The 12,184-nt window shown below is 54.6% G+C and overlaps 1 protein-coding gene across 1 annotated transcript in view; it reads right to left on the bottom strand.

Moving 5' to 3' along the window:
- Positions 1 to 12,184, bottom strand: part of LOC113423532 (uncharacterized) — a 113,307-nt gene that overhangs the window by 75,764 nt on the left and 25,359 nt on the right. Inside the window, 1 exon segment of the mRNA XM_087954243.1 lies at positions 11,938 to 11,987. Within this exon segment, the coding sequence (XP_087810369.1) occupies positions 11,938 to 11,987 (50 nt within the window).

Here is a 12,184-nt window from a genome sequence, read left to right as displayed (position 1 = left end):
GGGAATTCAGGAGAAACTCCCTGGCAGGGAGGCCTATTAACCAGTGGAACTGCTTGCCCCAGAAGTCGTGGCTGCTCCATCCCTGGAGGCTTTGGAGAGACCGGACAGCCACTCGTCTGAAATGATGTAGGGTCTCCTGCCAGAGCAGGGGGTTGGACTAGGTGGCCTCCGAGGCCCCTTCCAGCTCTGTTGCAGGGGGTAGGCTAACCCACTCAAATCTGGGCTATCTGTGAGGCTGGTAAGCATTCCTCCTTCTGCCTCTCCACCCAAATCATCAGCACAAATACGGGGACAGAAAGGGGCCTCTGGGCGGAACCCTGTGCCATCGAGGCTTCCCTTTGGCCCGCTGGAGGACTGTGCAGAAGCACCGGAAGTGGAGGAGGAGGAGGAGGAGGAGGAGGATTTTCAAGGCAGCTCTGCTGTGATCTCCTGACCTCCCAGGCTCGCTCAGCTCCTCCTCCCCAGAACCTCTTGAGGCTCCTCTTCATCATCAGGTGCTTCAACGCAGCCCAGATGAGTCACATCCACAACAGACGTTCAGCCTAAAATGGAAGCTCCCTGATTATTAAAAAAAAACAAAAAAAAAACAGTCTAAATTAGTCCAGCCACACCTGTTCTTCAAAATCCATGCTGGCTTCTGATTCATTGATTTCTCAAGGTGGCTCCAGTCTGGTCACTTTATTACCAGTTCTGGAAATTTTCTTTGGGGTTGAAATCAAATTGGTTGTCCTGGAGATTCTCCGTTCCCCTCTTTTTTAGGGCAAGGACATTTTTCTGGCTCTTAGTTCTTCAAGGTTTCCTTTTTTTTCATTCTGATTTTTCAACAAACTCAGCATATTCTGAGCTTTAGCTTTCTATCCTTCTGAGCTGCGACCTGCCCGTTTCCATCTCCTGGGTCTTTCTTTCTTTCCTTCTTTCTTTTCCGAACCTTTTTGTGAAGCCTTATTAGCTGGTTTTTCTGCCTACAATCCCCCCCCCACCTCCCCCGAACTGTTTTTTCAATGTCCTCTTATTTTAGGAACTCCCACTTGCCTTGTGGTCCTTTTTGGTTTTCTTACTGCAGAATAATTGCTCTTTTTGTTTTATTAAAAAAAACAAACACCATTTTTTCTGAAATCCTGTTCCCTTAAAATCGAGAAATCGAGCATTGACAGAGAAACAGAGTTGGGGCTTCTAGTCCGACCCCCTCCTCGAGCACAGGCCCTTTCCGAGCAGGGGGTCTCTGCCCGGTCTCTTCTTGAAAACCTCCAGGGACGGAGCAGCCACAACTGCTGGAGGGAAGCCGTTGTTCCAAGGGTTGTTTCCACGGTCGGGAAATCCCTCCTTTCTTCTTGCTTGGGCCTCTCTTTGCATCCCTTGCCTCTTCTCCTGCCTTTGGGTCCTGCCTTGTAGAATACGTTGGAGTGACACCCCTTCAAGCCCTGGGGGGCAGCCATCCTGTCCCTGCCTGGCCCTTCCGCCTGTTGGACGGGACTCCCCCCAGTTCCTGCAATTCCTGGATGGCGGCTTCCATTGACTTCCACGGTCTCCACTTTCCTTGGGGGTTGGGATCAAGGGCGATGTTTTTCCTCCCTCCATTCTCTGGATGATCATCAGTCCTGGATGATCCTGGAAGGCCCAGGCTTGGCAGAGCTTGCCTCCCGGCACATGCTGGGAATGGTGGAGTGAGGGTTAGGACCATTTAGAGACCGGCCATTTGTGGTTGGAAACAACACGTATCGACCTCTCCTCGGTTGGGTGGGTGGGTGGGTAACCGAGAACGGAACTGGTCTGAGTCATCCCTACCTTGACTTCAAGGCATTTGGACCAAAGGGCTAAGTGTGCCCATTTAGACCAGGGCTTGCCCAACCTGGCAACTCTTAAGACTTGTGGACTTCAACTCCCAGAATTCCTGCCCTGGAAGTTATGGGCGGGTTAGGACCTGTTGTGTTCCCTCAGAAAAGAAAAAAAAAATAGGTCACAACTATAAGGAGATAAAAGGGGAGGAAACCACCTTCAGGTTTCAAGCCAAAGGGAAGGACGTATTGTCCCATGTTCCTAATGTAGATAAAAAGGGAAGAATTTGAACATGAATTGTGCACAGTAGAAGCCATGAACATGTGATTGTAAACAGGCATAAACTTTTCTTGAGACACGAAGCGGAAGAGGAGCAACTTAAAGGTTGCATGGTAAAACAGGCAAAGAACTTTGGTTACGAAATACCAAAGATGGATCAGTGGGTGGGAAGGTGGAGAAAAGGACTGAAATCCACATCAGGGTTATGATTTAAGCGAGCATTTTTATAAAATGGGGCACTGTTGGTTTATGACCCCAGAGAAATGACCTAAGATGCAGGAAGGTACTTGGAAATCTGGAAGACACAAAAGGATATTCTACCATGCGTGGCGGACTTGTGAAAAAGAAAAAAAGGAAAAAAAGGAAGAGGAAACAAATACAGATGAAGACGCAAAGAATGTTAACACCAAGATGAAACCAGACCTTTTCTTTCTTATATTGAGCTTGATGGGCAGCCAATAAGAAAGGACTCATGGACGGCTGACTTGATGCGTGGTAACTGCAGCCAGACGGTTACACGCATCAAGGTGGAGGAATGTCAGAACCTCCACAGCGAAGGAAAAGACTGCGAAGGGGGCCGATTGGCAAAAGTGGCCTCTTTGGTCAGGGATAAAACAGGAAGTGCTCGCAAAAGATTGGAAACCTTTGATGGACTTTTTGCTGAAAAGTGAAACGATGATTTCTGCATTCCATGACTGACAAAGGATTGAAGGGATCGCTGGAAGGTTAAGGAAGGAAAATGAGTGAGTTTGTAATTGCTGGAAAGGCCAGAAGTCGCTTCTTTATCTTTTTTTTTCCTTCCTTCCTTCCTTCCTTCCTTCCTTCCTTCCTTCCTTCCTTCCTTCCTTCCTTCCTTTCCCTTCCCTTCCCTTCCCTTCCCTTCCTTCCTTCTTCCCTTCCCTTCCCTTTCTCTTTAGGTATTGTTTTCTGCGTTTTTTTCCTTGTCTCTCAATATTTCTGCACTTGCCCATTTATCTAAAAACTCTTTTAATAAAACAACACAAACCGATAGCGACATATTGCTCCATGCTCCAATGCAGAGAGCTGCCTATAAACAGAAAGATCTGATTGGCTCACAGGAGCCCCCAAGCCCCCCCCCCATTTCTTCTTCTTCAGAGGTTGATTAGAGATGCCACCTGCCTCCTTTTGGCATTTTCATTCCTCCTAAACAGGGGAGGTGATGCCAACCCTTTAAATCAAGCGGGTGTCACTTTTGATGTCTTCCTTCCTTAGAAGCTAGCCGGCAAGGCTCATTTTAGGCAGATCTACAGCGTCTCGTGGCATCTTTCCACATCACTGCCCTTCCACACCAGCGTCAGGTCCCCCCCCTCCAGGGTTCCCCAGGGTAACACGGAGGGATGGCAGGGGGCCAGGGGGAGGTGGAAGGGGGCGGCAATCCACCTGGCAAGGTGGCATCCATGCACCGGGGCCAGCAAGGGGACTTCTTACTCCGGGCTCGGAAGGAGAGAAGGCGAAAGCAAGGAAGAGGCTGTGGGGAGCTGGAGCTGCAACGGAGGCGGGGAAAACCCGCCGTGCCTGAGGGGAACCCAAAGTCACCCCCTGAGATGTGGGCGGTTCCCCACTCCCAGGGCGTTGGGAGCACTGGGCCCACGGCCAACGTGGGGTCATTCCCGCCCAGGCCTGAGCCAGGAGTGGGATGTACCCGTTTCCCTAGCGGTTCGGTGATCGCGTACTTCGCACATGCCTGCACGCACACACGTAACACGCACGTGCAGACGGGGGGGGCGCAGAGGAATCGGTTGTGGGGCAGGACCCTGGCTCTGAGCAGGAAGGGCAGAGGGGTTTGGGTCCATGCCAAGCAAAACAGCGCTTGGGCTGCCCAGCTGAATGGGGGCCTCTCTTGCCGGAAGGGACAGGCCAGCAGAGAGCAGGGGGCAGAAGGAGGCCTCCCCCAGCCCAGTCAGGACCTGCCAGAGGAGGGAAGCCCCCTCCAGACCAAAAAGACCAGCCTTGCCTTGGCTGGCAAGAGGGCAGAGATCTTGGCTGGCAAGGGAGCCACACCCAAGCAACTGGGCTCTGCTGAGAACTGGCCAGGGGCGCAGGAGAGCGGCTGCCCCTGCCAATGTCCGCAGGGAGAGAGAGGGGGGGGGTCGGGATCTGTCCTGTTCATCCCAGGTGGGAAAGTGCCACCCGGAGGCCCAGGGACTCAAAGGGAGCAGAGACCAAATCGGCCTCAAAGGCGGCACCAACTCCTTTAGCCATCTGGGCCAAGCGAGGGCCCCGTTTCGCCTCGCAACGGGTTTCCTGGGACAAGGAGCAACAAAGATCCGAACAGATGCCTGTTTCTTTGCTGGCACAGCTACGGATCACTGATCAGGCGGTTCAAATTTGGGGGTAGGGAAACGGGCCCTTGCAGTCACGCAGGACTCTGGCCTTGCAGCCTTTCCATCAAGTCCATTCAGCTCGTCTGGTTCCCGCGGCCAGCCGGGAGGGCGGAGGCCTTTCTGGGCACGGAGACACCCGGGATGGAAGCCAGGAGAGGCGGCAGCGCCTCCTCTGCCCTTCCTTAAACGCCCCAACCCCAGCACCCAACTAACACAGCCCAGGTAACGGCTGCGGATCAGCTTCGGCCCCTCTTCCCCGGCAGCGCAGGAATCAGCCAGACAGCCCCGGCCTGGAGTCAGGGCAGCCCCAGGGCCAGCGAGGGGGAAGGGAGGGAAGGGAGGAGGGGAAGGAGCTGCTACATACTCTGATCTCCCCAGCTGAAATAGCTCCAGGTGCCTGCAGGCAACACAGGGAAGCAAAAACGGGAAAAGGTACAGAGAAAAAGAAAAAGCCATGAGAAGGGACACTCAAATATCAGCATTGGATGAAAACAAAATAAAGAAATGAACATTTTTAATCCCACGCTTAAAGGTGAGGCTCTTTTCAGAAACAGCTGAAAGCCAGCAACAAGGGCCAGGTGCCAGCCTTACCCTGGAGGTGCCCTCTGCCTGCTCCGCTGGTTCTCCCTCGCTGGGCAGGAAAGCACAAGAGGTGGGCAGGGGCCCTGGGTCAGCGCAGCCCCCCCCCCCAGGGACCATTTCTGGGCTGTGGCTTGGCAACCAGGAATGTGACGTTTTCCACCACTGAGCCCCTTCCTCCTCCCCTCCTGGCCCAGCTTCCAGCTTCTCTTTCCTCTTCAAAGAAAGGGGGGTCCCAGGGGATGCCGGCCCCCTCCCTCCCCGCTCCTCATCCCCGCAGCTCCTGGGAACCGCCTGAGGGCTGGAGCGCCTTCAAAAGCCGCTCCAGAGATGAGCCTGATCTGCCTTCAGATCTAATCACCCCACCCCACCCTCTTTGTCTGGCGGTAGAGCCTCCAAAAGGGAGCCCCCAGGCCCCTAATTGGGGGAGGGTCACACCTGCCGTCCTTGCAATTAAGCAAGAGTTTTACAAGCGTCTCCGGAGATTTCAGGGCAACGGTTGTGCTCGATCTGCAGTGAGTTTGTCCAAGCACTCAGGGGCTGACCCCGCAGGCCCCCACCTTTCTGCCTCCACGGTGGGGGCAGCAGCAGCAAGTCCACCAGGGGCTTGCTTTTCTAATCCCGAAGAAACGGTCCGTGCCTCCTCTTTTCTGGCGTCCCCATGGCTGCTTTCCCAAGATCAGCTCCCACCGGACAACACTTGCAGAACTGGCCAGCAGAGAGAGAGATGGGGGGACGTGCCCAAGGCGGCCAGGGCGGAGGACAGCAACCCTGAAGGGGCTCAAAAAGGCCTTTGGGGAAATGGGGGCGGCTCAACGCGAGAGAGATCCAGCAGGCGGGAGGAGCGGCTGAGCCGGCCTTGGCTGCAGGCCGGCCACTTTTCAGCCCACCCGGGAAAGAGGCGGCCGGGGTCTCGGGAAAGAAGCCCCTGGCTAAAGCGCTTCCGTCCGGCGAGATAAGTAAGTGCAGGGCTGGTGGGGCCGGCATCAACCCGGGCGAGGGAAACAGGCAGGACCCCAGGTCCTCAGCTGGAAGGAAGGGCGACCCAAAGGGATGCATTCGGGGAAGTCCTGGCTATTAAGGTGACCCAACCCTTGAACACCAGCCAACGGGGGGCTGCAGCTGCCCCAAAAGCCACCGGGTCCTCGGCTGCATCAACGGAGGGAGGGGTGAAGAGCCACAGCCGGGGCTGGGGACGCCTCGTTGAATAGAAAGGAGGACCGGGGTGACCCGATAGCCATGTCCCAGGATTTGGGGGGCTCAACCTATTCTCCCAAGGGGGCAGGAGAAGAAGCAACGGATGGAAACCGATCAAGGAGAGAAGCCGAACAGGACGGAGGAGGAATTTCCTGAAAACTTTGCCTGCACAAGGGGCGGGGGCTCCATTACGGAAGGTCCTCCATTGCGTCTGCAATGGCCGAGGCTCCCCTGCTTGGGTGGGGAGTTGGACCAGAAGACCTTCCAGCCCGGTTATTCCGATGTCCACCTACAGGATCTCTGAAAGGGCAAAGAAGGGAAGAGGGCCAACAGCTCCTTCTTCTGAAGGCCAAGGAGGGAGAGTGGGGGGGCGAAGTTTTCCCCCCCCCCCCGACCCACCTTAAGGCAGCCCCCCTCAGCCACTGGCCCCCCCTTGGGGCTCATCCCGGGGTGGGGGGGTCTTTTTACAGACAAAGACTGGAGGAGGGAGACTGAGCAACATCACCGCGTAGTGAAAAGTGGGGGGGGGACTTTTAAGCTTATACAGAAATATATAATCACTGCTCCACTATTATTTTTTTGTTTGGTTTCTTTCTTCCTCGCTGGCAAACAGGGCTGTCTGCGTTTGTTTGTTTAAAATACACTCCAGAAATAAAAGAAAAAGTGAGTACAGCTTGAACCGGTGGCACGATTGTTATTAACTCCCCTCTTCACAGCGGTTAACTTGCAAGAAAGGAGGCGAAGATGCCTTGGGAAGAGAAGAAGGATTGTCAGCCTAACAATGGTCGGTTTCTTTTAAAAATAGAGACGCCGCCGGAATCCAAGGGGCTTCACGGAAAGCGGTTGTGGCTTGTTTTGCCCACCTTCAGGGGATGCCCAGCTGAGCTGGAGGTGCCCTCACCCACTGGCCCCGCCTGAAGGCGGATCTTTTATGGGCCGAGCCCAGCCATCCGCTTAAGGCCTTCCAGAAAGAGAGCGGGCTGCTTGGCGGGCTGGCCAGGCCACCCCAGGGGGCTGGACCGGGACCTGGGGAACCTGCGGTGGGGCAGAGAGGGAAGCGCTACATGATTGGGGTTTTTCGGGGAAGGGTTTTACTCTGCCCTGAACCCGAACAATTCCGACCTTCCCATCAATGTGTTGATGGGGGTTGGGCCAGAGGTTGGGACTCCCAGATAAAAGTCACTTCAGACATGAAATGGGAGGCGACTCCTTAGACGCCACGGCAGCCGGGAGGAACTGGGCTCATCCACGCCCTCGGGCAGCTAAGAGGCCACCAAGCCAGCGTGGGCCCTGTTCATCTCTTCGCTGCAAGTGCAGGCAGGCAGGTGGTCTTCGGAGGGAAGACTTCACCCCCCACCATTGGCCTGCTGCTCTTCCCAGCCCCGCTCTCCTCCTTTAGGAAGAGCCACACTGTGTGACCAGCGACTGGGCCTGTCAATCAAGAAAGCTGCGTGTCTTTTCCCAACTGAGCAACACCCGTGTCGTAACAGCCTCCAAAGGGGGCCCCAGAGGCCTTCATCTCCCTGGTGGCCGGCCAGGAACAATCTTCCTTATCAAGGTGGGAACCGCAGTTCGGAAGACCAACACGGCTTCTTCCCTTTCTGCGCAGCAGGTGCGATCTGGCTGGAGGCATCTCCGGATCTGGCTCCTGCGGTGCCCAACATCACCTTCGCTGCCAGCACAGCAGCCCGTTAATCCCCCCTGCCAGGTGTTTCCTATCCTCTGCCCCAAGAGGAGCTGCTAAGATGGGGGAGCGGTGGCCGGAGGAACAAGGCAACCATCCCACAGAAAAGGTCCAGGCCCCCCACTCTGGCCTCAAGAGCAGAACTGGCCACCTTTCCTCCCCCCTCTTGCACCCACAGTAACAGAACAACAGAGTGGGAAGGGACCTTGGAGGTCTTCTAGTCCTACCCCCCTGGCTGAAGCCAGGGTTGTCTCTACCATTTCAGACAAAGGGTTGTCCAATTGCTTCTTGAAAACCTCCCGCGATGGAGCAACTTCTGGAGGGAAGACGTCCCACTCATCGTTTGTTCTGACTGTCAGGGAAACGTCTCCTTAGTTCTAGGTTGCTTCTCTCCTTGACGAGTTTCCAACTGTGGCTTCTTGTCCTGCCTTCAGGGGCTTTGGGTTGACAAGAAAAGTTTGCAGACGATACAACCGTGCTAGGTCTTATAACTGGAGGGGACGAATCAGCACCTGAAGAGAAAGCCCAGAAGCTCAAAAAACAACCTACATTTAAACTCTAGCAGACAAAGAAGAGGGTGCTGGAGGAACTTGCCCCACTGTATCTCAAGGGCGCCGTGTGGAGAGAGCCTTCTAAGAGCCCTCCTCTTGGGGGGGGGGGGGCTCATTAGTCAAGGCCTCACCTGGACATACAGCACTTCCCAGGTGGTTAGGAAGGATCAGCAGAGACTTCCTTGCCTTAGAGTCCTGCGGAAAAATCAGGTGGAACAATGGCTGATGACTTCTTTCTATCGGTCCCGATAAGATAGAAAGGGTCCTCACGTGCTGTATAACAGTAGGGCATGTTGGTTCAACAGCTGTGGACAGGAAGGCACTACGGACAGTGATAATTTGGCACAAGAAACCATCGGTTGCCCCCTAACACCGCTGGACGACATCGACCGGTCTGGCTGCTTCAGCAGAGTAAGGAAGGCACTTGGGGACGATTCCCATCCTGGTCAGTGTCTTTTTTCACTTTTACCATCGGGCAGAAGGCATAGAAGCAGAGCCAGTCGAACAAACAGGTTTAAAAAGAGCTTTTATCCGTGGGCTGTCAGACTCCTAAATACAACTACAATCACTCCATGCATACATGGAAACATGAGACTGGTTTCTCCCTAATTACTTGCATAAGGACCGTTTTCTATACTATTTATGTTGTATTGTATTTTTGTTATGGATAGAACCAGCAGGAGCAAAATAAATTTCATTGTATATATACGTATGTATGTACGTATGTATGTATGGTATTCAGCTCTGTTCGGGTATTTTCCCACGTCATTAGAGTTGTGCTTTTAAAGTTGTAGCAACGTTTCGGCAGAATCTCATCTGCCATCATCAGGCTTCTGTATTGTGTTTGTCTGTGAGTCAGACTTTTACAGTTGTTTCAGTTTTAAATTTGGGGCTAGCCTACTGCTGTGCCAGAATGGTTTTTTCTTCATCCTGATTGGTTGGGAGTCTTGGTCTGTGTTTATTGGTCTTGGAGTTTGCTGTGTTCTGCTTGATCGGTGTTTCTAATATCTTCTGTCTGTTTTGTGGCTTTTTTTGTCTTGATTGGCTGGCAACATTGTGTTCCTGTATTGGAGGCTTTTAGTGCGGCTTGGCTCCGAGTAAACGGACGGCAAGAGAAAGAAAGTGGCTCTGACTTCATACAGGTAAAGGGCTGGGTGGTTGGAGCAAGGCCAACGTGTCCCTGTCCTGAAAGAGGGGAAAGGAAGATCCAGGGAACTGCAGACCAACCTGTCGGACATCAAGACTTGAGAAAATTCTGGAGCAGAACCTGGAAACATCTGGAAAAGAATGAGGCCATTAACTGAAGTCAACTTAGATTGCGGCAAGACTGACTTTAACTCCAGGCAGTTCTTAGTAGATTGATGGAATGCCCTAGATGTGATATATTTTAATTTCAGCAAAGCATTTGATAAACTGCCTCAAGACAGCCTAATTAGCAAGCTAGGTAAGTGGATGCTGGATGGCTGCCACATGGCTGGAATGCAAATGGTTCTTTAACGTGCTCACGGATGGCTCCGCTCATCTGAAGGGGGATCTCAAGTGGAACACCACCAGATCCGTCCTGGGTCCTCTTCTCTTTAATGATTAATGACTTGGAGGAAGAGGTGGATTCAATCACGATCACATTAGCAGACAACAGAAATTGGGAGGAGTAGCTGATGCTGTAGAAGACAAGCGAAGTCAACATGATCTGGGTGGATTAGAGAAGTAGGGTAAAAGCCATGAGATTTAGCAGGAAAATCCAAAGTGCTCCACTTAGCAATCAAGGCTTCGATTGCAGAGAGAGAACCGAGAATGTCTTGCAAAAACTTTTGCATAATGAACTTGGAATGAATTATAAAACAGATACCGGTAGTCCTCACTTAGTGACTGCCACATAAAGCAACTGTTTGCAGTGGTAATAAAAAAGGCAACTTTGCGACCAATCCTCACATGAATGACTTTCTCAGGTCTGCAAAGTAAAGGAAGGGCTGCAGTTGGATCACAAGCACAATCCTGTTTCACTTAAAGACCGCTTTGGTTAACAACCAGGTTGCCGGACTCTATTTGCTAAAGAAGGATGAGCTGTGTCAGTGCTGCCGATTATCAGCCAAGCAGGCCAGTTCTCCACCTTATGGCTGACAATGGTTCCACTTCCTTCTGCTCCCCTGAAGCTTCCTGTTCCTTCGGGCGGCCCCTTTTTGGAAGGGCTTGGACATCTGGACAGGTTGAGGAGGGGGTGATAAGGAAGGCGGTGGGGCCAGGAGTACAGGCCGAGGAGCCGGAGGCGGCTTAGGCTGCCAAAGAGGAAACTGAGGGAAGATATAAGCCGAAGACTGAGACCCGCCCTCACTCGTTCCACTGGGCAGGACCCAGAATAACGGGGGTTAAATCACAGGAAGGCAGGTTCAGAGGGGGGGAAAACTGCCCCCAAACCATGGCAGCTGGACAGGGGGTGGATGGAGGTGGTCCCTGGGGTGTCCAAGGAGAGGCTAGACGGCCCGGATGCCAGCCTGAGCGGCAGACGTTCTCGGGCTCCAGCCTCTCCTCTCAGCCTCCTTATTCCCCCCAACCATTTCAGAGCCCTCGGCACCCCTTCGCCCGGCTGCAGGGCCAGAGGGGCTCCCTGGGGGCCTCCCACCAGAGGCTTCTCCGAGTCCAAGGGGCACGAGGGGCAGGGGCCCGTTCTGCTCCTGGAGCAAGTGCAGCGCGCAACTCCTCCAAGTATCACAGCATGGAGAGCCTGGCAGAAAAGCCCCCCTCCCCCCTTCTCCATAGCCCCAGAGGAGAATAACAGAACACACACACACACACACACACACACACTAACCCCCCCTTGCCTCTCCGTCCCTGCATCCCCACCAGAGGGCGCCCTGCTCCATCTCCAGCAGGACCACATGGCCCATCGGAGGCTCCGCCCAACCAAAGCCCCCCCACTGCAGCCAACTACTGACCCGGGAGGTCTGAAGAGCCCCCAAAGAAGGGCCCAGCTCAGAGACCTCATCCAGGGTGCCCAGAGGCTGCGAGGTCAGCAGGATGGAGGCCCCGTGTGGGCGTGACGGGTGTGCCCTGGTAAGCCCCTTTTGCTTTGCCGGCTGCACTGGGCCACCTGCTCCCAAGGGGGCTCCCGGGGGCTGGCCACGGCCTGCGGAGCCCCCCCCATCTGCATCGACCCATCCTGCTGGATCCGGCAGGAGAGGCCAGCTCCGGGGCCCCTCAATTAAACAAGGTCATCTATTGGGACCCCGGAAACGTGCCCTCTCTGCCCTCTGGAATGGGGGCCCCCCGTGATTCAAAAGACACCCCTCCCCTCCTCAGTTGCGGGTGGCTTGAAGGACCTTGGGGGCCCTGGCTGTGCCTGAGGGGGGGGGACGGGAGCCCCCTTTGGGCGAGGTGGGCTTCTTCCCTTTCTCTTCCTTCTTGTCGTCTTCGATTCTTTCCTTTGGCCTCTCGGCCTTTTGTGCTTTCCTTGCGAGCCCCCACCCGCACCCCCACGCCCCCTGGAGTGGCATTCAAGCGTTGCCCATAATAGAAGAATCTCACTTACAACACTGGGAGGCCGCAGGGGGCATCAGCTGCAGCTGCTGGTCGTCCTCCGTGGGCTGAGAGAGAGAGAGAGGGGGGGGGGCAGAGGGAGGAAGCTCTTCAGGCTCCGGCTGTGGCACCTCAGCCACCCGCCCCTGAGCCAGAGGGCACCTGCCCAGGCCCCACCCCACCTGGGGGGCAGGAGCACCACCCTCGGACGGCCTCCGGAGCCAGCAGGGGCGTCTCCCTCCGGCTGGCTGAGCAGCCCC

The sequence above is a fragment of the Notechis scutatus genome, chromosome 2 (assembly GCF_049901735.1).
Source record: "Notechis scutatus isolate UNSWTSFEM ecotype Mainland chromosome 2, rNotScu1.2, whole genome shotgun sequence".
NCBI lineage: Eukaryota > Metazoa > Chordata > Lepidosauria > Squamata > Elapidae > Notechis > Notechis scutatus.
Note: the sequence above shows the minus strand (reverse complement) of the source record. Positions and strands in the feature narration are given on the sequence as shown.